Source organism: Pinus tabuliformis, chromosome 7, assembly GCF_031772625.1.
Source record: "Pinus tabuliformis cultivar Carrire ecotype Pingquan chromosome 7, CPIR1, whole genome shotgun sequence".
NCBI classification, from domain to species: Eukaryota; Viridiplantae; Streptophyta; class Pinopsida; order Pinales; family Pinaceae; genus Pinus; species Pinus tabuliformis.
Genome location: NC_142293.1, coordinates 1,496,079,884 through 1,496,105,896, shown reverse-complemented (window position 1 = coordinate 1,496,105,896; position 26,013 = coordinate 1,496,079,884). Strand labels below are relative to the sequence as shown.

Sequence of the window (26,013 nt, the reverse complement as noted above, 5' to 3'; positions counted from 1 at the left end):
GGAATATGTTGAAGGCAAGGTACATGAGCCTCTAGAGAATGTTACTGTTGCTGCCAAGTCCCAGTACAAGAAAGGGGACATCAAAGCTAAGAAAATTGTTACTGATTCTTTGAGAGATGATTTGATCACTTATGTTTCAAAATTGAAGGAGTCCAAGGAAATGTATGATAAGCTTATTGGGATGTATGAAGTCAGCAACTTGAGTCAAATTCTTGCTTTGAAGAATCAACTCAAGGACATCAAGATGAACAAGGGTGAGACCATTCAAGCATACTTCATGAGGATATCTCAACTGAAGGATCAACTTTTGACTATTGGTGAGATTGTATTTGATATACAGTTGGTGTTGATTGCCCTTGGAGGTCTTCCTATGATTTGGGAAACATTTATTACAACCATTAGCAACAATGACAGGTTTCCCTCATTTGATGAGCTATTAGGAAAGTGCACTCAAGAGGAGTCCAAGATGATCTCTAGAGGAAGAATTCAAAAGCATGAAGAGGGAGAACCTACTGCATTCTTTGCCCAAGCCAAGAAGAGGAAAGAAAGAGGAGGACCATCTAATTCAAGAAAACCTGCTCCAGCATTCAAGAACTCCAATAGAAGATCTAGAAGGGACGTATCAAAAGTTCAATGTTTCAAATGCCACAAGCATGGTCATTATGCCCAAGACTCTCCGAAAAATGGAAGTGCTCCAAGGTCCAACAACAACAATCGTGGCTACAACAACAACAAGTCTAACAATAGAAGAAGAAGAGAAGCTCCTGCTTCCCATGAAGGTCATCGTCCTCAAAAGAGATCAAGGAACACAAGGTATGATAATAATGCAGTTGAAACTCAATCTAAGTACTTTCTTGTTTATGCTCTTTCTAGTTCCTCTCCTCCGAATTCTTTTGATAGTTGGTTGGTAAATAGTGGGACAGCCCACCAACCTAACACCATCACCTCGAGCATATCTGTTAAAATTGGCAACTGAGACCAAACTCCATGTGGGTCATCTTATTTATGGCAGCTAATATTTTTCTTGGATCCCTCTCATCGAGAGGTGTAAGATTGATCTAAAGATCATTCAATTCCGATAAGTATTCATGGAGTTATGAATTTGTTTGTGTTATAAGACAATTCGTCAAGGTCGGGCAGTAACCAAATAAACCCCACATGTGCTCAATGTTTTAGTATAAAAGGAGATGACTTGAGAGTCATTTCTCACACACACTTCTATCTTGATTTCTATCCACTTGTCTTGGTTTTTAGTGGAAAAGAAATCTAGGAGTGGAAGCCCTAGACTTTGGAGGATAAGAAGCTGCCCTAGCCGCAGTCAAGAAGAAATACGCTACCCTAATCTAGAGGACACAGTCATGAAGAAAAGCCCTAACACTATCAAGGAGGAGCTCTAAACCTATACAATGGTCCCTAACACAGACCTAAAGGCTGCCCTAACGCAAACCTAAAGGCAGCCCTCACTAAGACCTAAAGGCAGCCCTAACAAAGCTATCCTAAGGCAGCTCAAGAAGAAGGAGGACGCTAATGTGAAGGGTCAAAGGGACAACATGGAGGCTACCCTAGACAGTGTGAAGGGATGTGTGGACAGTGGAGCCTTAGCTTCAGCATGAAGGATCAAAGGGACAGCGTGGGGACAAGATGGTTAAGTGCACCATAAGCAAGAAACCAGGCTGAGGAGAATAGAAGCAATATGCCACTGTTTGTGGATTGATAGTTAGGTGTGTAAGCGCTGCCAGATGCCCTAACCAGTCACCATATAAGTGACAGTAAAGGCAGCATTGGAACAGCAGTGTTGTGGACAATAGCAAAGTAAATAGGACAGCTGGGCTACAAGGTGCTGCTAATTAGTGCAGGAAAGTAAATGGGACAGCAGGCTACATAGCGCTGCTACAATGCATGGGACAGCAAGATGGTATAGTGCTGCAATGTTCAATGGGACAGCTGTAAGATGTTGGGACAGCAGTATGATATAGTGCTGCAATGTCCAATGAGACAGCTGTAAGATGTTGGCACAGCAGTATGATATAGTGCTGCAATGTTCAATGGGACAGCAGTATGATATAGTGTTGCAATGTTCAATGGGACAACAGTATGATATAGTGTTGCAATGTTCAATGGGACAGTTGTAAGATGTTGGGACAGCAGTATGATATAGTGATGCAATGTTCAATGAGACGGCTATAAGATGTTGGGACAACGGTATGATAAGACAGAACAATGATGGGACAGAGATGATATTGTGCCACAATGTTCAATGGAACAGCACAATGATGAGGCAATGGCACAATGGGACAGCAATGACATTGTGCAGCAGTGGCACAATGGGACAGCAAGTATGGACAACATGGCGCAACATGGCAAGCATGTATAGCATGGCAAGCATGGTGCAGCATGGCAAGCATGGACAGCATGGATAGCTATGGCAAGCACATGAGATATGTTGTATGACAACATCGTTCTACAATGGCACATGTGACAGCATTGCAACATAGGGTGCAGCACAGTGAGGTGCAGCATGATGACAAGATGCAGCACTATGATAGGTGAAGGAGTCATTTTGGAGAATCAGTTGAAGCAGCATGTCTTCAACTGATCTCATGTATCATCTTCTTAGAGATGATCTATGCTCTTATCTAGATAAGTCAAAGTGTTGACTTCTGTTGTAAATGTACTCTCTCTCTCTGCTGAACTATTGAAGAACATATAAGAAGAATTGGTCAAGGGTTTCCCCACATTGGGGTTTGTCCTTGGCTAGCGCCACATTTTGTGTCCTCTTGTCTTGGCTTGTCTTCTGTTATTTATGTTTATGTTCTATCTGCAGTTTACTGTAATGCTGATGTGATTGCTAATCTGGAAAAGATATTAAGCTAAATGTGCAAAGTGAAATAAATTGCTCTAAGCATAGAACATACCTAAAATTAACATGGTATCAGAGCTGAGGTGAAGACAAAGCCCAAGCAAGAGTGAAAGAGCAATCATCAAAGACAGTTGGGAAAGGACAAAAGGATCAGTGGATTCCTCATCCCTCTTCAAATTCACCGAGGGTGAAATCTAAGCAGTGAATATTATCAAAATGGCGCAGCAGAAGCTTCTGATGGCCTACCTAAAGATCACTTCATTGGGAAGACCAGATCTCAGGGCAGAAGGAAAGGCAGATGCCTTGTTTGTAATAAGTTCGGCCATTATGCGAAGGAGTGTCCGAATGGTAGGGATACATCTCTTGATGAAGATAACAATCATTCCAAGGACATCTTCAATGATCGGAGGAATGACAGGTAATGTAGGTCATCAAGGAAACGACCGACTCTTCAAAAGAAAGAAAGGAACCACAGGTATGAAGAATCAAATGTTGTTGATAAAGAAGAGTTATCTTGTATTGGCCCGCTCCTTCAGATTCTTTGGGAATCTGGCTTATTGATTGTAGTGCTTCAAGGCACTTCATCGGATAGCAGGGTGCTCTCTCAAAATGAGCAGATATGGAAACAATTGTGGGATGATACTTGGAGTCGATGCCACCTATCCCGGAAAGGGTGTAGGGAATGTTACCCCTCAATTGAAAAAGGGTAACTCGATTCATTTACAAGAATCTCTTTTGTGCACCTGATCACTAAAAGAACCTGATGTCCATTTCGGTAATGGAAGTCGAAGGTCTCAGAGTGGCATTCATCGATGGAAAGGTATGTGTTTAAAAATAAATTTTCTAAGATGCTTTTGAGTTCACGGTTGGCATTTTGTATCAAGTTGCAGGATGGTCCATTGGGGACCATGTTAGTTGACACATCTTATCTATAGCACCGGAGGTCTACTTATGGGGCCCTACCCGATGTGAATCGGATGGTGACTCAGATGCCTAAATTCAAGAAGAGCATGAAGGTACATGTCTGAGATGTACCGAAGGAAAATCTTATAAGGGGATGATTCCCCTCATGTAGCAGGTCCACAGGTTTGGAACAACTCGAGGGGTTTGAGATTCATGATTGGGAATCTCATGTGTGTAGGTGGAAGAAAACCCTCTATGGCTTGAAGCAAAAACACCCCGGGCTTAGTATGAGAGGATTGATAGCTATCTGATGAAGCTGAGATTCACTAGGAGTGAAGTCGATCCAAACCTTTGCTCAAAGGTTGTGGATGATAAACCTCTAATATCGGCACCTTCTGAGGATGACCTATTTCTGGCAAGTGCAGACCCTCTCATTTGCAGAAGTAAGAGGGAGTTGGATTCTGCATGTGGATTGGTAAACTGCAAGCTCGTCACTACCTCGAGGATCTTAACTTTCAGAAGTTATATGGTAGTGATGACAGACCAGATTTGGGAAATGCCTCTGAATTTCATAAACTCATTCGCATTAATGTTCTTGGTGAACTTCCATCTGGACATATGATTTGCAGTTAACATGATGAGCTCATATATGGTTGAGCCACACTGGATTGGTGCCAAGACTTGTCTGAGATATCTTCAGGGCACAATCTCTCATGGATTGAGATACACTGCTGGAAATATGAAGCTGCATGATTATTCGAATGCTAACTGGGCAGGCAGTGTGGAGGATCGCAAGAGCACTTCTGAGTGTTGGTTCTCTTTGGATTCTGCTTTGATACCTTGGATGAGCATGAAGCAGAAGTCGGTTTTTATAAGCACTTGTGAGACCGAATACATAGCTATGAGTATGACCTCGTGTGAAGCTGCCTGGTTGTGGAAGCTCTTCAATGAGTTGTTTGTACACATGATGGATACCACCGTGATCTTCTGTGTCAACCAGAGGGGGATTCGATTGTTGAGGAATCCCGTATTCTATAATTTCTCCAACATATAAACATCAGATACTACCTTATCTAGGATATGGTAGATTTCAATGAGCGAGGAGGCTCCATCGCATTGAGACTGATGTACAGGTGGCAGACACTTTGTCTAAGCCCCGGGGAAATGTCAAATTTGTGACTTCCCGAACGACTTGGAGTCGTTGAGAGACCTTCTTATGAGGGTCCTATCGTCCTGCATGTTGCATGCATTGACCTCTAGGAGCTTCGCGGGCTTGGGGTACTAATTGGAGCAACTAGCAACCATAAGGCGACTCAACCTCCCCTAATGGTGCGTTGTGTATAGGCTGAATGACTCAGCCTTCCCCTATGATACCTTGAGGCAACTTAGGGACAAGATGAATGGTTCTCTTGTCGAGGCATCCTACCTATGCAGTCTAGGACTCATGGGAAGTACCTCTCACCTGGCCAATGAGCATGGAAATGGGGTTAGGGACCATAGTAGTACTATTGATGGACGCATCATTGTATCTACCGTACTCCCTATGCTAGGATGACCTCCATTGATCTGGGATCAATGAAACTGATCTGGGATCAGTATGAGTGATTTGAGACACTCTCTTGTGATATTGATCTAGGATCAATAAAATTGACTTCGGGTCAGTAGAGAATGGTATGAGACATTCTCGATCAATTCTTCTTCTTCATGGTTCAACGGGGCAGAGCAGTGCAGGGCACTGATGGCAAAGATAGTACAGTCAGACATATGGATCAGCGGATGGAGTTCTCCCTAGTTGAGAAGGAGTGTTAAAATTGGCAACCGAGGCCAAACTCCATGTGGGTCATCTTATTTATGGCATCAGATATTTTTCTTGGATCCCTCTCATCGAGAGGTGTAGGATTGATCTAAAGATCATTCGATTCCAATAAGTATTCATGGAGTTATGAATTTATTTGTGTTATAAGACAATTCGTCAAGGTCAGCCAGCAACCAAATAAACCCCACATGTGCTCAACGTTTTAGTATAAAAGAAGATGACTTGAGAGTCATTTCTCACACACACTTCTATCTTCATTTCTCTCCACTTGTCTTGGGTTTTAGTGGAAGAGAAATCTAGGAGTGGAAGCCCTAGACATTGGAGGATAAGAAGCTGCCCTAACCGCAGTCAAGAAGAAATATGCTTCCCTAATCTAGAGGACGCAGTCATGAAGAAAAGCCCCAACGCTATCAAGGAGGAGCCCTAAACCTATACGCTGGTCCCTATTAACGCAGACCTAAAGGCTGCCCTAACAAAGCTATCCTAAGGCAGCTCAAGAAGGAGGACGCTGATGTGAAGGGTCAAAGGGACAGCGTGGAGGCTGTCCTAGACAGTGTGAAGGGCTATGTGGACAACGGAGCCTTAGCCACAGCATGAAGGATCAAAGGGACAGGGTGGAGGTTGTAGGGATAGCATGGGGGCAAGACGGTTAAGTGCACCATAAGCAAGCAACTAGACCGAGGAGAATAGAAGCAATATGCTACTGTTTGTGGATGGATAGTTGGGTGTGTAAGGGCTGCCAAATGCCCTAACCAGTCACCATATAAGCGATAGTAAAATCAGCATTGGAATAGCAGTGTTGTGGACAGCAGCAAAGTAAATAGGAAAGCTGGGCTACATGGTGCTGCTAATTAGTGTAGCAAAGTAAATGGGACAGTAGGCTACATAGCGCTGCTAAAATGCATGGGACAACAAGATGATATAGTGTTGCAATGTTCAATGGGGCAGCTGTAAGATGTTGGGACAGCAGTATGATATAGTGCTGCAATGTTCAATGATATAGCTATAAGATGTTGGGACAGCAGTTTGATATAGCGCTGCAATGTTCAATGGAACAGTTGTAAGATGTTGGGACAACAGTATGATATAGTGATGCAATGTTCAATGAGACAAATATATGATGTTGGGACAACAGTATGATAAGACAGAACAATGATGGGACACAGATGATATTGTGCCACAATGTTCAATGGGATAGCACAATGATGAGGCAGTGGCACAATGGGACAGCGATGACATTGTGCAGTAGTGGCACAATGGGATAGCAAGTATGGACAGCATGGCGCAACATGCCAAGAATGTATAGCATGGCAAGCATGGACAACATGGATAGTTGTGGCAAGCACATGAGACATGTTGTATGACAACATGGTTCTACAATGGCACATGTGACAGCAGTGCAACATAGGGTGCAGCACAGTGAGGTGCAGCATGATGACGAGATGCAGCACTATGATAGGTGAAGGAGTCACCTTGGAGAATCAGTTGAAGCAGCATGTCTTCAACAGATCTCATGTATCATCTTCTTAGAGATGATCTGTGCTCTTATCTAGATAAGTCAAAGTGTTGAATTTTGTTGTAAATGTACTATCTCTCTCTCTCTCCCTCTCTCGAACTATTGAAGAACATATAAGAAGAATTGATCAAGGGTTTCCCCACATTGGGGTTTGTCCCTGGCTAGCGCCACATCTTGTGTCCTCTTGTCTTGGCTTGTCTTCTGCGATTTATGTTTATGCTCTATCTGCAGTTTACTTTAATGTTGATGTGATTACTAATCTAGAAAAGATATTGAGCTAACTATGCAAATTGAAATAAATTGCTCTAAGCATAGAACATACCTAAAATTAACAATATCTGATCCCATATTTGATAGTGTTACGCAAATATCTCAGCACATGTTTGCCGCCATCCAATGCACTCGCTTCGGCTCCACCATGAACTGACTGAGAAAGTTTATTGCATAGGATATATATGGCCTAGTGTTGACCAAATACATGAGGGAGCCTATTAACCAAGTATACAATGTGGGGTCCACATCCTTCTCCCTAGATGCATCTATCTTCCTCCAATTCGTGATCATGGGAGTAGACATGGCTCTACAATCTTCCATCCTGAATCTCCGCAGGATCTCGATACAGTATAATCTTGCCATCTGTCTACCATACTTCCATGCCTAGAAAATAGTGCATTAGCCCCAAGTCCATCTCGAACTCAGCTACAAGATCCCTCTTGCACTCTTCTATGAGCCCTAATGAACCTGTCAAGAACAAATAGTCCACATATAAGACAAAAATGAGTACATCACCCCCAAACACCTCATAGTAGAGGTTTACGTTTGCCTCACTCTTCATAAATCCCATGCCCTGCAAGTATCTGTCGATGCACTTGTACCATGCCCTAGAAGCCTGCTTGAGCCCGTACAAAGCTCGCATCAACCTACACACGTGGGTCTCTCTGTTGTGTGCCATAAAGCCCCTTGGTTGTTCAATGTACACCTCCTCCAATTCACCATTCGAAAATGTCGTCTTAACAACCATCTGATGGATCTTCCATCCCATCATTGTTGCTAATGAGATCATAGCTCATATATAAGTGCACCTAGCCATAAGATCAAATGTCTCCTCATAATTTATTCCCTCCTAAGAGAACCCCTTCATCACGAACCTAGCTTTGTATTTCTTAATGATGCCATCTGCACCATGCTTGATCTTATAGATCTAGCATGATCCAACCACCACCCTGTCTATTGGTCTCAATACAACCACCCATACATCATTCTACATGATTCAAGAATACTCCTCAACCATAACATCCTGCCACACTTGTTGTTGTGTGGCCTCCTAATAGCTGGAAGGCTCGCTATCTACCAACTAACTAACCAAATCCATGTAACGAGTGTACCTTTTTGGTTGTCTTCGCTCTCTCCTGCTTGTCCTACGAGTCCCCACAAACACCTGAGCATCCCTGAGTGTTTGTTGAACCTCCCGGTTTCTCCTGCCAATAGTGGGGTTAGGAATATCCACCTCCATATCCTCCTAATGCATCTCTCTCATCTACTGCTCCATGCTCTACAAACACTCAAGAACACCTGCACTTGAGCTATTGCTCATACTAGTGATTGTACTCGTGCTCTGTTGCCACTGATCCTACTACTCAACTCTAGGAGTTTTTGCTAGTTGCTCACTTTGATCTTCAGTTATCGCCAACTCGCTAGATCTCTTATATGTGTTGTCCTCCATGAATCTGACATCCCACCTGACTATAATCCTCCTGGCCCCTAGGTTAAAGAGCTTGTATGCCTTAGAGGTTTTGCTATACCCAATGAAGTAATGTCGCTCTGCAATCCAATCCAACTTCAAACATGTCTCTCCTAGAATGTGACAATATGCTAAGCAGCCAAATATCCTAAAGTGACTAACAAGTGGCTTCTTCCCCATGAATGCCTCCTCAGGTGTCATCTTGCAAAGTGCTCTATGTGGGACACTATTCTAAATATAAACCGACATATTGCACGTCTCTGCCCAGAGATAACATGGGAGATCCTGGTCACATAGCATTGCTCTAGCTGCCTCTGAAATACAGCAGTTCTTCCTCTCAGCAACCCCATTTTGCTGAAGATTTTAAGGAACCATCCACTCTCTCTTGATTCTTGCCCTAGGACAAAACTCCTAGAATTCTTTGCTCGTGTACTCACCTCCATTGTCTAACCCAAGAGTCTGAATCTTTCTACCAGTCGCATTCTCCACTAGAGCCTTAAACTCCTGAAAGCGATTGAATACATCACCCTTGGTCTTCAAGAAATAGATCCAGGTCTTCTTGGAGAAATCATAGATAAAAATCGGAAAATACTCATACCCTCGGAGAGATTTCATCAACATCGGCCCACATATATCTAAATGCACTGAGTCAAATATCCTCGGTGATATGTTGTCACTTCTTGGAAAAGTTGCTTTCACAAACTTCCCCAACACACAACCTCTGCAAACATCATCGTGCTCTGTGTTCACTTCTAGAACACATGTCACCATTTCACGAAGCAGTCTAAGTGCTCCATGATGAATATGGCCCATCTTCCTATCCCATAGCTCCCCCCGGCATCCCGAACTGCTGCTACCAACTAGTGCCTTAGGAGTGTCCATCTACAAGTTGTACAATCTATTGATTTTTGGTAGCATCGGATGTGATCTAGACATGAAAATTGGTGGAGAGGCTAAGGCACATAAGATCTCCAAGACCCAGAAATCGTTTGGGGAAATTCCACCCGGATGGAGAGATATTAAAATAATTAATATTTTTAATGGGGTTCCTAATTATAAACTTGGGAAAATTAAACTATTAATGTGTATTAATATAAAATGGGTGAGAAAGTTCTAAATGACGAGGATCAAGCCAAATCTAATCTTAGTCGTCGATTATGGACTTAATCTCGGGCGTTGAATCGTCAACAGGAAAAGTATAAGAGGAAGCTTGAGGGTTAGTTGGAGACACACAAAGTTGATCAAGAATTTGATTTTCTAGGGCAGGGTTTGCTGAGAAATCGAGTTAGTGATCTATTGCAGCGAGGGGCAGTTCGGCAGAAGGCTGAGAATACATATCAGAGAGGCAGAGAAAGTGCCGAAGAGACAGCGCAGAGCCTTAGAAGGCTGACGCAGAGGCTGAGGAGGCCAACGCAGGTGACATTGAGGGGCAAGAGGCTAACGCAGAGGGAGCAGAGGCTGACGCAAACAGCGCAGAGAGCTGCAGCACTGACGCTAGGCTGAAGAGGCAGCGCTGAGGAATTTTTGTGGGACAAACTGGGAGCTAAGAGGCATACGCAGAGCCGTAGAGGGTGATGCAGTCTTTGGAGGTGACGCAGTTCCAGAAGGGTGCTTGAAGCAGCTTTCGCTGTCCAGCTAAGGAACTGTCTAAGTTGTTGTGGGATCAATCATCCGGTTGTTGATCAACCGGAATATCTATCTCCGAGGAGAGTTACTTCTGCCAAGGAAAATCTCTAAAGGGTGAGCCATTTCTGGCACCCTAGTTGTATTCAGAAACTGCATAATAATAAAACCCTCATATCTGTTGCACCGGTTTTCCCGCATTGGATTTTTTCGAGGATGAATGTCCAAAAATAACGGTGTCCATTGTGTGATTGTCTGAGTTATTTCAGTTGTTGATCTATTTATGTGTGAAGGTTGAATTTGCATTTATTTCGGTATTTATATTAATAAATAACTTGTTAATGGAATGAACAAGTAGGATATAATAAACCAAATAATGCAGTAGGGATTTCTAATGTGTCAGACTTAGAAATTTCCACACAATCGGCCACTCCTCACTCCAATTGCTATAGGTGACCTCCAATCCTTGTGCTTCAACAACACCTTCACCCCAAAGGATCTCTTGCAACCAGGTTGTACTTGGATCTGTTCCCCATCTAAATTTAGAATCTGATGTCCTCCTCCTTATAGTTGGAGAAGTACTCTCTAACTCTTATCATATGGAATGATGGTCCACAATCTGTATACCAAACGCCCTGTGAAGTTTAGCTAGACAGGCAAGCAATCAATGAGAATTCTTGTTCCATCCTGCTGGAGAGCTCATCTACATCTGTTGAAGTTGCTACTTGCTTCTTACACTTCTTCTTCCTATGAGGACAATCGTTGGCATAGTGGCCAAACTCGTGACAACCATAGCACTTGACCTTTGATAGGTCTTTCATCTTCTTCTTTCCTTTTGAGTCATATACCTTGTTGGACCCCTTCTTCGCCTCTCCTTTTCCTGCTAAGGCCACATTTTTTTGCTCCTTCTCAACCTTCAGATTCTTGTCGTTTCTATTACCATTAACCAAGTTGAGCCTAAGCTCCTCCTAAGTGAAGTCACTCCATAGGCGATGCCATCCTGGAAGTGTATCACACCCATTGATGACTTGGACGAACACACTCCACTCCTTGGAAAACCTATTCAGTGTTATTCACACCAACTCATCATCACTTGACTTATCACCAATTGCATGTAATTCATCTCTGACAAGTCGAACTCTGGTAAGGTAGGAAGTCACATCTTCACCTTTCTAGATCTTGATGGTCCTTAGCTTTTCTCTGAGAATCAACTTCCTGTTTTCTTTAAGATTCTAGTACAAATTTATAATTGTGTCCTATATCTTCTTCGCTATGTCTAGCTCTCTAACATGCAGAACAATATGGTCCTCGACTCCAACAAGGATAATCCTCTTTGGTTTGGCATTCTCCTTTTTGTAGGTGGCTAGTTGTTGTGGATCTTTCGGTATGACAATAACATTCTTTGCATACTCCTTTAGTCCAAACTCATCCAATAGGAATGATAATCTGGCTTTCCAAATGCCAAAGTTGGAGGCTCCATCCAACTTGTCTCGATCTCTCAAACCTGTTATGGCCATCTCTTGAAATCTAGAAATATAGCCAAACTCAAATCAACTAGAGAACAAACTAAAGAGCTCAAAGTGGGAAAAACCCCTAGTTTTTCTCTTCTTGTGCCTACACAGGTCATTCTTCTGCGCTCAAATCTGCTCTGGTACCATGTGAAATTTTAATTTTTATTGCAGCTAGCTGGTTATTTTTCTTCTATCAATCAATTATGTCTTCTACAAAATACTTGCGGAAAATACTAGATAAAACACAATTGAAACTTCACAAAACAATAAATAACCACAAAAACTGAGAAAATTATGCACACAGACACAAATAATGGACGCCGATATTTTTGGACAAATGCCCCTGGAAAAACCCTAGTGTGAGAAAAACCAATTTTGTAGATGAGGAATTTTATTATTCTTTAGCAAATATGTGATGGAAAAAATTACAAAATCGTTTGCCAAAATGTAGCAAACCTTCGGAAAAATATTTTGATCACTTCTGCAATTCAATTTGTCTTCCTAGAGAAACTTGGCCTCCCTTCGGCTCGCTAAATCTAGCCACACGTGTGGCCTTCGCAACTCAACTCACCCTGGAAAACTCGCACTAGCTCGAAATTAACTCGGCCCCCACTGGAGTTCGATTTTAACTAGCAAATCGATCTCTCTGTGCAAATCAATTTCTCTTGCAATCACACCAAGAGAAATTTGTGTTGAGAAAATGGTACCAAGGAAGTGTTTCCTAGGCATTTATCCTTTTCGCCTAGGAAGACACATTAATAACTTTTTTGTCATATGGCATTATGTTCTTTATTAATGTCATGGAGTTAAGTCAATTTATGTTTTAAATGTGACTTTAGGAGAAAAAGTACAAAGTGTTTTTCAATATTAAAGTGACTTTTATATTTTAAAAGTGACTTTAAGAGAGAAAAGTGCACATGGTACAAAACATGTTAAAGTGACTAGGAGATCAAGTGAGGGAAACTACATGAGAGAGGGTGAGGATCAAGTGGGGGACTTGATCTCAACCATTGATCTCATGGGCTGAGATTTAATATCAACCCTTGATTATTAGATTTAGGTTTTCCCTCTCCAAGAAAAGACAGAGGAAAAGGAAAGGGTTTTTGCATTATTATTCCTCATGAGATTTGAGGAGAAGAGAAGGAGGAGCGCCAGTGAGTAAAGAGCAAAGAGGAAGAACGAAAATCGCTAAGGAGCAAGGAGGAATAAGGAAAATCCTTAAGGAGCAAGGAGGAAGGATGAAAATGGTTGAGGAGACTGTGTACAGGAAGGAAGCAGACCTGAGTTTTTTGTTGTGGTTCTCTGTTGCACAAATCAAAATTTTTGAGCAAAGATTCCAGGCAGAGAGGCCAAAATTTCAGAAAGCCAAGTTTCAAAGCAATGGCAGCCTGATTTGCGTTGCAAGAAAGACAGTGTTGATTTCTGAGAAGGCTGAGTGTGATTCTCAGAGGTTGAGTCCAAACTTTGTCTATTGTGGGACTAAGTTTTTTTTTTTAATGCTAAAGGACTGTTATCTCATTATCAAGAGGGAGAGATAAGTCTATTAAATTTCTGCCTTGTAATTATTTTCTTAAGAGCAATAATAGCCTCCTTGAAGATTGCTTTTCCCCTTGTGGTTTTTTCAAGGTTCATTGGACCAAAAATAACTGTGTTAATTTTTGTGTGTATGCTTGCAGTTATTTCTCATATCAACTAAAAAGTTAATGATAGAGGTAGCTCAAACGTGTTTCAAATAATTTGCTGTTAAGGTTTTTATATCAGCGAAAAATTCATTGGGGTTGGGGGCATGAAACTTCGAAAAAACTTTGAGACCTGTGGACAACCTTCCTCATCCAGAGAAGACTCTCTTTTCCCTTGAAAGAATTTAATTTGGTCAAGGAAAAATATATTTTTAATGAGAAAACCCACATGTGCATAAAAGTTCAGGTCATCCTATACACAAAATTGGGTCTCCAAAAAAACATATAAATATAGGACAAGGCAACCTCATTTGGACATCACATCAAGCATCTTCTTCTTCTCTCTCCTTCTTGGATTGGATCATACAGGCCTCAAGTAGGGCAGCTGAGTTCACACCTGTGAAAGGATAGAGGCAAATCTGAAATTTTGCGTTGACTTTTTGTAAGGGTGACCGTTGAACATGTTTGACTTCGAGTTTTGACTTGCTTTGACTTACATAATTCCAATTTTTGGAGGCCAAGATTCTTCTCTTTGTTGATTGAGTTTGACCAAGTTGTTTGGGGTTGTTTTGACTGTGATTTGACCAACAAGAAAGGCAGAGTATTTTGACTGTTGACCGAGCTCTTTTAAAGAAGTTTGACTGCTGACTTCACGGTTGATTAGGGCATCTTTGACTATTGTTGACTTTGACAGAATTGCAGACTTTGACAGTTTGACCAAATTTGACTTTTGGGCTCATCTCATGGATTTTGGATATTGGTTTATTGGAAAGTCAAAAATGTTACCTTTGACTCTTGGTTGATGAATTGAATCATTGTAATCTCTCTGTTGAACATTTTATGACCATCTAATAAGAAGAAGAATTTGAAAGGGTTTATCCTCTTGTGGGTTTTTTTCCCTGGTCTTTGACCAATTCTTGTGTCTCTTGCTATTGCTCCTGATTGTCTTCTATTGTACATTGCATTTATTGTGCTATCTACAATTGTTATTTGTTACTGGAAGATTAAATTGATTGTTAATTGAAGAAAAGAATTCAGCTAAGGTGATTGTAACAGCATAGAACAGTGGAAATTTTGTGAAAATTTATGAATCTACACACAGAAATCCTACTGGAATCACTGTTTAACAGGCCAAAATTCAGCCTTCTGCAACTGCCCAGAAATTCAGTCAACCTCAATCAAACATGGCCGAAATTCAACCCCCTGCAACTGCCCAAAAAACTTGGTCAACCTCAGTCAAACAAGCTGAAATTTGGCCTCTTGCAACTGCCCAGAAAACTTGGTCGAAGTCTGCTTAGAAAAGCTCAGTCAACGCCGGTCAAGACATGTAAAAGCTGATCAAAACTCAACTGCTCAGAAATATTCGGCCTCTTCGTCAGACTGCTTCCCACGTGTGAAGGAGAGAGAATGAAAGCGCGATGAGTGATGAAATGACGAGGTCAAATGTTTTTTTATAGTGTTTTTACTGTTCCTAAGAGACATGTCTTTTAGTTGCGCCGACCTGTACTTTTTGGGCCGACTTGAGCAATTTTAATTTTCCCTCTTTCAATTGAGCTGACTTGTAGCTGGGAAATACCTCCCAAAGCTACCCAAAAATCAACAATATTTACCAGTATTCTGAAAATCGTTATCGGGAGTAAATCGGGGGGAAAAAATCGGAAAAAATCATAAAAATTGGCAAAATTAAAAAAATAAAAATCAAGATTTTTTTCCCAAAAAATCGCGATTTTTTCCATGAATTAATCGCGCGATATTATCGGGAAAATGAAAAATCGCGATTTTTTTATGTTATTGCGATAAAATCGTGATTTTTGCAACACTGATATTTACTTCAATGATTAATATGCCATGCATACAGCTCTACAAATATTCAACATGCTATAATCAGATTTTACAATCACTGTATCAAGTGCCAGAAGGCCAAAAATACCTGAGCAAAGTAGAAACAGGTAACCCAGCAACCCACGATATAGGCTGCCATGCCATGATCAACAAAATTATTGCAGTTCCTGCGAACATGCATGAACATTATTTCTTCATGAGACTGCATTCACAAGTAACAACAGTTTCTAACCTAATAGAACTAAAACAGTCGCCAAGCTGCATGCATATTCTTGCCACAAGTAAAATGGTGCCAGGACAAATATAAGTGATATATAGACAAATGCATCCAATTAAAAATTGGCTAAATTGCAAATAACCTATAGAGTTTGATCAAGGATATGTCATGCAAAATGTCATTAAAGCATGGAAATCAAAAATATCTGCACCAGGAACATAACACCAATCAACCTGCTGCCCCTAGAGGCTTCCACAAGCTTAATTTTGATGAAGACTCCTCAGAAAAGGATCCAGAACAAGCAAGGATAAAGAATTATTTATGACCATGAAAGATGGCCAATTTGAGACTATTTTGTTGTTTAAGGTCCAACCTTTGATTACAAAGCTGAATTGGTTGCACTAGTGCTGGGAGAGAAGCAATGAAAGACCAGTTGTTTCTTTTCTTTTCTTTCCAGTCCCCACTTAATAGCTCAGTTCCCTCAAGCGCTCCCTTGTTTTGATTATTAATATAGTATTCTATAGCCCAATTAAGCAACTGTTTCTTTTGTTTCATTTCCTTTTCTTCAGTTTAGAATTATGTTTCTTCAAGTGCTCTTATGTCTTTGACTAAGTATATAGTAATTATAGTCTCATTAACGATCAATGATTAAAAGTTTACATTGATGAAAAAAAATCAATGCTTTCATATCATGCAGAAACAAATATATCAGATTCCTGGAGACAATTGGCACCTTGTTGAACTATAAAAGAGAAATAAAAATGACAGTAACAATCCAAGTTTGCACAGTGGCCTTGACATGGTTCAAATAAAATGAAAAATTAGAAAAGAAAGAGAAACTCACCATATGAGATAGCTGCAAATGGAAGATGGACCATTCGCTTCAATTTCTGGCTGAAAATATAAAAACCCTACAACATAGCGATCCTTTGATGTAAAATGCCTTAACCAATGTACTAACTCCACCAGAAAAAATAAGAAATACCATAGTTTACAGGTATGAGATGAACCAGATAGAAGTAAGAAAAAAGAAACGCAGGAAAATGGGACAAAAATTTGGACTGAGATGCTTGGAAACAATTACAATGTAATGGCAGAGAAAAGACAAAAGCACAAAGAATCTTTAACTAGGAGGCTAAAATAGAAATAATACATAGAAATGAATATCCAAAGATACAAGTAATAGCTACAAGATATGTAACATAGAAATAGTGCATAGAGGTCGGATCAGCCACCAATTTGAGAATCTTGCCAAACAGTCTCTTGGCTTCGGCCTATGATGCTTTTTCCTTACTGTTTTAATTATTAGTTTTTAGTTTTATCAGCAACACAAACTTACTTTCATGTTAACTTTGGTCTTTGAAAACAGATAATGATTTGGGCAAATATACTTTTGTCAAACTGAAAGCTGACCATACTCATGTTTGGGCTGTTTTCCTCTATGAGGAGGCCCGGGAATGGTTCAGACTCCAGCGCTTCCTTTTGGTACAAAGTTTTTTCAGATATCAGTTTATGATGATCTTTTTTGGGGTTTATATACTGAAAGCTGATCAGTGTCCTTTTTGGGCTGTTTTCCTCTTTGAGGAGGTCCGGGATAATGAATTCAGCGATCTTGTTTTAGCAAAAATGAGATGGTATAGTAAGAGGACACTCAAACTTGCCATTTCAGAACAACTCTATGCTTTGAACAAAAGTCATACAGTTTACTGAATGCTTAAATGCATATACTCTGTAACTTTTTATTGCCTTAATAAAAAGTTCGATTTTTTCTTTGGAAAAAATAAATAATACATAAAAATGAATAGCCAAAGATACAAGTAATAGCTACAAGATATCTAAAATAGAAATACAGAGGAATTAAAAGTCAAGATATGGGATACAAGAAAATGCTCCATATGCAAACTAAAAAAAAGAAGAAAAATAAACTGTTTGCCATTTTATTGACATGGATGGAAGCACAAAAGGCATCCAAAATTACAAAGAAAAATGGAATTGCACCTGTTAATTTCTCATCATAGGCTATGTCCCAAAAACATTGCCAAGAAAAAATAAAATTGCACATAATTCTTCATATAGACATATTCAATAACAGTGAAAAATAACGATCTTGGCTCCTTAACTAATTCAAGTAACCTTAAACAAATGTGGTTTGCCAGGAAATTCTTTAGAAGGAAGAAGCTCTTGTGGCATTCCCAGTGCTCCAAAGGGATGTGCCCCCCAGGGTTGGGGACGCACTTCCTCGCTCCCCCACGTTCCAGAGACAGGGAAACTCTTGGGGAATGTTTCCCCATGTCACCATTTTTGGGTAAACTTGGGGAAACTCCGGGGGGACTTTTTCCTGGTGAAGAAAAGCGTACCCCCAAATTTTTTTTGCTAATAACAATTAAAAACATAAAAAATTACAAATTTCAATATAATTAAAAAAAAGGATAAATAAAAACTTTAAAACATAATCATTCAGATTTCTCATTAACCGTACAATTTTACCTTGCCCCCTAACATTTTCCTTCTACTGTTGCTCAACATTTTACCTTGCCACTCGAAATTTTCGTACTGTCGATGCTCGACATTTTCCATCTGCAATTTGTTGTAATTCAGATTTACCATCGACCAAGGGCTTGAGACATTTGGAGCTGCGATTTTCATTTTGTAACTTGGACTTGTCGGATTGGAGTTGCAATTTTCATTTTGTGACTTGGAGCCATCAGATTGGAGCTGCGATGTATTATTTAGTAATTTTTGAGAAATTTACTAGTATTTCAATGCTTTCAACGTAGTTTAGTATTCTATGGCTATTTTAGACTTCAGCATAATGTGATTGTCATATGATGAATTAACTTTTGATATGCATTGTGTAATTTCAATTGTCAAATGATTAATCTAATTTAGATGTACCTTGCATAATATTAATGCCCATTGCCAAATGATGAATTTAGATGGAACATTGCATAATGTCAAATGATGGATTCAATTTAGTAATTTACTTTTAGATTTACAATTTTACATTGATGATTGCAGAAATGTCAAATGATAATTATGATTTATAATAGTATGACCATATTTAGATGTACAATTCATAATTATTAAGATTTATTATTTACTAACTTAGTTATTGACATATTGTTGGGATTTTATTTTTATTTTTTAGATATTAAAATTTTTAATAATTTTATAATTTTTTGACTCTGACGTCCCACCATTTCCTCGAAATTTCCATAAATTTTGGGGTTGCTTATATGCATCCCCCTTGTGCGTATCCCCACTCCCGTGTTTCCCCGTCCTGGAAACTCGGTGAACATTGAGCATTCCAATAGTTTAAACAGTGATCCAGATTATGAAGGGAATCCAGTGGACACAGATTAATTTGGAGAATTAATGTGTATAAAAGAGAGATGAACTAAAGATAGATAACATAAACAAACAAACCAAACTACACACATGGAATTGCCATGAAATAAACCTGAGGGGTTTGCTCATGGCTCTTGAAGAGGTTTGTCAAGAGGCAACACAAGGTCGCACAGATCTAGAATCTAATGTCTATTGTGTTGATGTTTTCAGTGGCATCGAGAGTATTCTCACATGTGGGGCAAGTGAGTTAAGTGATGGGGTTTTCACCCATATAACCATGGTATTTTGGTGACCCATGGTGTAGACCTATTGTATTCTAATGACCCGTGGTATTGCACCTTTTGGAAAAATATAAAGTACAAGGGTCAGTGGTTCATTCTTGTGGCTTGGCAAGAGAGCCTATGGAGGGTCGAGAGACCCTAAGAAGGGCCCAGAGGGCCAAGCAAGGCATAAAGATATGCAGGAGTACAAGATATTGAGAGAGAGATTTTTTCAAGTAAACAAGAGATTTGCATAAGTAATATTGCAGGTTTGCTATGAGTGAGAAACTCAGTTGTGCCAAGTTCGAGGAAGAGCACGAAGCAGCAAAGGAGATCCAAATTAGCCAGATCAAGGACAAGTCCAAGGCTTGATCTGTTGGATCAAATACAGGGTAGTTCTTGTATATGTAATTTCCTTGAGGGCCACTATACCAGCAAGGAAGCCCTAGTAGGTTCTAAGAAGAATTTAATGAATTGTTGATTGGGCAAAACTTGTGCACGATATAATTGTTGGTTTTATAAGTTCCGTTATCCTAAATTTGTTTCTGGTTAGATAGATCAATGTGTTTCAGCTCATTAGCTATGTAAAGTTAATAGGAAGATATTACCATATCTGGTCTATGTGTGTGCACTGAGTCTAGTGCCCAAAATATCTAACATGATGGATCATTCTTAACCACTTATTGTCTCAAATAGACAGACAACCTAAAAGTATGAAGTAGCCCTCCTAAAGGCCTCCAGCTAGGCATGTAAATACTAGGATCCATGTCTAAATAATTCTCTCATGATGAGTACAAGAAATCCCTAGTCGGGTTTGTTACCCACCACTTTGTGGGTGATATCCCCAGGAGAATTTTTTCTCCATGATGAGCCTCAGCTGGCAGCCAGTAGCCCCTTGATGCCTCCTATTAGCTCGTTGTGCCATTTCTCTACCACATGAGCCAGCGATGTGGTCCCTCACCCACCTGTATTGATTGTATGTTTGAAGGTGGGCCTCCCGAATCTGAAGGCATGTCTTGTCATTTCGTAATGAAGTATTGAGTTTACTTATCACGGATACTTCTGGGTACTTTTTCCCACCTTGGGTCAGGTCTAGAATGATGCCCCGGAGGTTGAAGCGATTAAAAGAAAAAGTAAAAGGCATAAATGGCCACATTTAACAAGAAATTGTACCACAAAATGCAAAAGATGGTCAGGACAAAAATAATTAGCACCTGGGCAAAAGCCGACACATGAGCTCTACCCCATCCATGGCCATCAGCCTAGTTCCATAGGCCCTAGATGAGCCTCTATCATACAGGAACCCATAATTGTCCCAACCCCTGGAGGGCAATGAACCGCCTTACCTCAAAGGGGTAATCACTACTATATTATAAACACCATGCTCTTGTCTTTTTGACCCCCGAGCTGTTAATTAAAGAAAATTCATAAAAGGCAAAAGGAATATAAAGAAGGGTGGAAAAATCAAGGTCGGGGAATGTCATGTACCACAACTACTCCTTCCTATACATTATATACCCAAGTGTGGGCTTCCCCTTATCTAGCCACCCCTATGCCCCATTGTGGCCAAGGGTTGCCCCCTCATTCCCTATACCATCTCACCTATTTTTCACTTTCCACCCCCATTAGAAGGGTGTACCTTAGAGATACTATCAGAGATACTATCCCCTCTGAGGGTTGAAACCACCTAATGAGGTACTTGGCTAACTCCCTTTGGAGTTTGGGGACACTAGCACATGCAAAATCCCACTACAAAAGGGCATGCCATTATGAAGTGCCCACTTTGTTATCCATCGTTTGTAAGTTCCTTTACCTGATTATTCTAATGGCTAATTGTATTGGAAGCCTAGGGGATGCGTTGGATCTTATGCAGGATTGCAGGTCGTTTCCATTTGGGTTTGGCTTCTTTATATGGGATCCTGACCCCCAGAGGTTCACATTGGCACATGTACGATGTGCATAGAGAGCCATGGGCCTCTACAGCAATAGACAACACTCCACATATCTTCATGGATGTTTAGAGACCATTAGCGATCCACTTTTGGGACGATGGTGACATGATTCCTACACTATGCCCAGCAGGCCCCCACAGGAGCCCCACACTCTTGGCAAGTGTCCCAGCACTTATACAATGTCATGGCAGCATTCATTCCACCACCGGGACCATTGCAGAGGATCTACAGACATCTCTGATTCATATGGAGACCCATGGGGTCATTGATGTCACTTCAAACCCACTAAGAGCACCACAATTCTACTACTTAGAGACCAAGGGGTCACCCCCTTGTCCATCATATTCCGAGGAATTTATTCCTCAATATGGCACTTCAGGATGTTATTAAGCCTTTGGAGGGCCCTATGACATGCACATATCATTATTTAGCCCCCTGTGAGGCTTGTTTTTACATTATGAGCTTGTATGGTGAGCTTGTCACCATTAGGAGTCGGTATTTGCGCCTTATTTTCTCTTAAGGGGCCCATAGGCTAATTCGAACTCATTAGGAGGTTATATATTGATGTTAGATACATTCACTTGCATCATCACTTGATTTGGGATCTCTCTATCTTTAGAGAACTTCGCATTTCTTTTTTTGGTGGATTATTTTGGAGGATGGATGAATTTTGATGTATGGATTCAAGCTATTTCTATCTTGGAGCTTCTTATTTGCAAACGAAATGTTGGTTGGATATATTTTATAACGTTATAATTAAATTTTGACGTGATCATTCTTGTTGCTGCATACTGTTGAAATTAGGGCTAGTTGTTGCATAATTGAAATGTGGAATTAAGCATGTTTTAACTAATCTAATGCATGGGCCAATGTTATATGAATGAAATGTCGTAGAGATTTATTTGTCTCAATAAGCTTGCATCATTTTCTTTGAAGTATAAATGCTTGAAGGTCACTTTTCTTTTCTTTCTCCCAACATTGGACGAAGTTGACTTTTTGGGCCTCCTTGATCAAGAAACCAAGTTCTTACTCATCATTATCCTTGACTCCATATCCCCAAGTGAACTAGGAAGTGATCCCACAAAAGGGTGATCATTCCAACCCCCTTTTTAACCATTTTCCCCTTCTTCCCCAAGTCTAGCCCCATTAGGTCACCTAGGGCATCAATTTCCCGGCAATTGGCCCAAGGAAAAAATTCGATCTCCTCTAAGCTACTGCACTGGTGGGTCCCCTGCCTCTCCTCCAAATTTGAGGCCATTCTGATGGTGGAATCTTCAAGAATCCCAAGCCCTAGATCTAGGACTGAATCTTGCCTAGGCATCCAAGCGACCAAGTACTTGTTTTATATTTAGCAAGACCTATAGGATTCGATTAGATTTAAATGATTGAACCTGGTGCCTTATGGAGTCAACAATCTTGCTAGGAAATTTAAGACCAAGTAGTTGATGTATAACCACTGCTTGGATGAATAACTATCTTATATGAAATGTAGATCCTAAAACTAATGTGAGATGTAGTAGATCCTAAAACTAATGTGAGATGTAGGAATCTTGGTTACTTTTAGTTAAATGCCTATCTAAGTTTTAACCCTTTGATCCTTTCTATATTGAACCTGATTCTGTAGTAAATAGCAGAGAGAAGATAAGGTGAAGTACACAAAAATGTGATTAACGATACCTCTCCTGAAAATCTAACATACCTGGTGCCTCCGACACTGCAGAGAATTGTGGCTCTCACGAATCCAATGTCACCATTTTAAGTACTACTAAAATCAAGCTTCTCAAACAAAGATGGATGGGTACCTATCTTTCTATCGACCAAACTTATGCTTGGAAGTAAATTTTAATTATTGAAGGCTAACCTAATATGCAAATGCACAAAATGATTAGAAGCGAGATGAAGCTAAATCAAGTTGTAAACGCTTACGCCACGATCTATTTCTGAGTTATATATCAAAGTCATTAATTGCCAAAATGAATGTTTACTTCACTACATTGAAAGATAAACTTCTCAGTAATATGCTTAAAATATCACAATGTAATGCCCAATTAAATCACAAGCTTATCACTTCAATTTATTTAAATTCTTTCCAATCCAATTATAGCTCAAAGAGAACAAAATTTTCTTCGTAGATCTTCAAAATCACCTTCAAGATAAATGCCAATTATATAGATGCCCAACTACTCAATTTAGGAAACAAAGGATACGCAATTTATCACAATTCCTTGAAAGAGTATTTAATAATTACTTGAAAATTCGGAAAAAATTAATATGCAATAAATATCCAATAATTCAAGTAATTAAACCATGCTTAGAGTTAATTAAATGACGAGCAATCTCAAAAAAATGTTCAAAACCCTTAACATGCAAAAGACTTGAGCAATTAAATTTTGAAGATTAATTACCATGAGGAAACATGAAATTCAAATGCTAAACACTTCAAACAATTCCGGATTTTATAATTTTCTTAAGTGCTCCAATCCAAGAAAAAATTCTTATTTTCCTATAGTCAAACTTTAGATATAATTAAAATTTAAAAGTGCTTTGACTATAGAAGAATTTTTAAAAAATAAATTTTACCCCTAAAAATGTTTCAAAGATTTTAAAACCCCCAGTCCTTTCATAACATAAAACTTATATCATAGTTTGAAATTTCTTTTCTTAAGTATAAATGTGATGGGTTAATAAAATCAAAAGGAAAAATTTAATTTAGAAATATTAAAGTTAAAACTTGCTTTTTCCTTCTTTGTTGGCCAAAGGCCACACAAAAATTAGATGGGCAAAAGAAAATGTGTGAATGCAAAGTCGACTTAGGGAAATAGAAAGGGAAACGGGTCTTGAAGCGTAACGTTTCAAAGGAGAGGAGGACGAAAGAGAGGAGGTAATGCGATGAAGAGGAGGGCAAGCTTGAGTAGCCGATAGGGAGGAGAGGAACGTAGACAGTAAAGGAAACGAAGGATACGGGTTGCAGAGCGAGGAGATGAGGGGAAGAAGGAGTTGCGGGTTAAGGAAAGAGAACGAAGGGATGTGTGGGAGAAAGGTTTGCATGCAACGGAAGAAAGGAGGATCGAGGCACGCGGAGGAGAAAGATGAGAATGGAGGGTCGCGGATGAGGAGAAGAAGCCGATTTAGGGAGAAGGGAGAGTCGAAAAGCAGCTGCGAGGGAGAAAATGACAATGCGCAGAGGGAAAGAAAAGTTAAGGAAAGAAGGGAACGCGGAAGAGGGGCTTGCGTGGATAGAGAAGAGGGAAGGAGATGCAAGGACGGGAACGTAGGGAAGGAGAGCGGACAGATAAAAAAAACGCAGATAATAATGAGCAGAAAAATGAGGGCAAAGAGGAGAACGAGGAGCAGAGAAAATGCCAGGAGAGGACTAAGACTTATGAAATCCTCAGAAAATTTGAAACCCTTTTAAATAATTCTCTGAACAATCTTCCTTGCTAATTTTTGTTGAGGCTAGGTCTTGTCACCATTAGGAGTTATTATTTGCACATTATTTTATATTTAGGGGCCCATAGGCTAATTTGAACTCATTAGGAGGTTATATATTGATGTTAGATACATTCATTTGCATCATCACTTGATTTGGGATCTCTCTATCTTTAGAGAACTTCACATCTCTTTTTTTGGTGGATTATTTTGGAGGATGGATGAATTTGATGTATAGATTTGAGCTATTTCAATCTTGGAGCTTCTTATTTGCAAACGAAATGTTGGTTGGATATATTCTATAACGTTGTAAGTAAATTTTGACATGGTTATTCTTGTTGTTGCATACTGCTAAAATTAGGGTTAGTTGCTCCATAATTGAAATGTGGAATTAGGCATGTTTTAGCTAATCCAATGTATGGGCCAATGTTATATTAATGAAATGTCCTAGAGATTTATTTGTCTTGATAAGCTTGCACCATTTTCTTTGAAGTATAAATGCTTGAAGGTCACTTTTCTTTTCTTTCTCCCAACATTGGACGAAGTTGACTTTCTGGGCCTCCTTGATCAAGAAACCAAGTTCTTACTCATCATTATCCTTGACTCCATATCCCCAAGTGAACTAGGCACTGATCCCACAAAAGAGTGAACATTCTAACCCCCCTTTTAACCGTTTTCGCCTTCTCCCCAGGTCTAGCCCCATTAGGTCACCTAGGGCATCAATTTCCCTGCAACTGGGCCAAGGAAAAAATTCGATCTCCTCTAGGCTACCGCGTTGGTGGGTCCCCTGCCTCTCCTCCAAATTTGAGGCCATTCTGACGGTGGAATCTCCAAGAATCCCAAGCCCTAGCTCTAGGACCGAATCTTGCCTAGGCATCCCCAAGCCTAGACACTAATAGGATCAATTCAAACTTTTAAAGTGAATATTTTTGTTTGGTCCTTTCCTCTCGCCTCGTCTAGGATAGGAACATCATTGGTTGTTACATTCCATCCCCGTGTGGTCCCTCTTCTCAACAAAGACTATTTGTCAAAGACCATTTGGGATTCCAAGTTTCTAAGGATTATAGGGATTAAGAAACTCCTTTGTAAGCTTATTCTTTCTCCCTCAACTCTACAATCCTCACCCCTTACCCCTGGTGGACCAAGTCCCTTGCTTAAGGAGCAAGCAAGTTCCATTTTTCATTCCATCCTTTGGAAAGGGGTTTCAAGGTCACTTCTCAACTATCCATTGACATCTACTTTACAAATTGATCCCTACACTACCGGGACTCCTCCCATCGGTGAAAGTCCGTAAAGAGCAGGGAGACTTAGTTGTG

The 26,013-nt window shown here is 40.1% G+C and overlaps 1 protein-coding gene across 3 annotated transcripts in view; it reads right to left on the bottom strand.

Annotated features, from left to right (window-relative positions):
* Positions 1-26,013, bottom strand: part of LOC149253499 (protein FIP1-like) — a 482,913-nt gene that overhangs the window by 354,554 nt on the left and 102,346 nt on the right. For all 3 annotated transcript variants that reach the window (XR_016267076.1, XM_089459927.1, XM_089459926.1), the window contains exons 5-6: positions 16,553-16,619; positions 15,580-15,658 (exon numbers count right to left, since the gene is read on the bottom strand). Coding sequence is in view for 2 of the 3 variants with exons in the window: in XM_089459927.1 (XP_089316053.1) it covers positions 15,580-15,658; positions 16,553-16,619 (146 nt within the window). In the remaining variant the exon portion in view is untranslated. The remainder of the gene's footprint in view (positions 1-15,579; positions 15,659-16,552; positions 16,620-26,013) is intronic.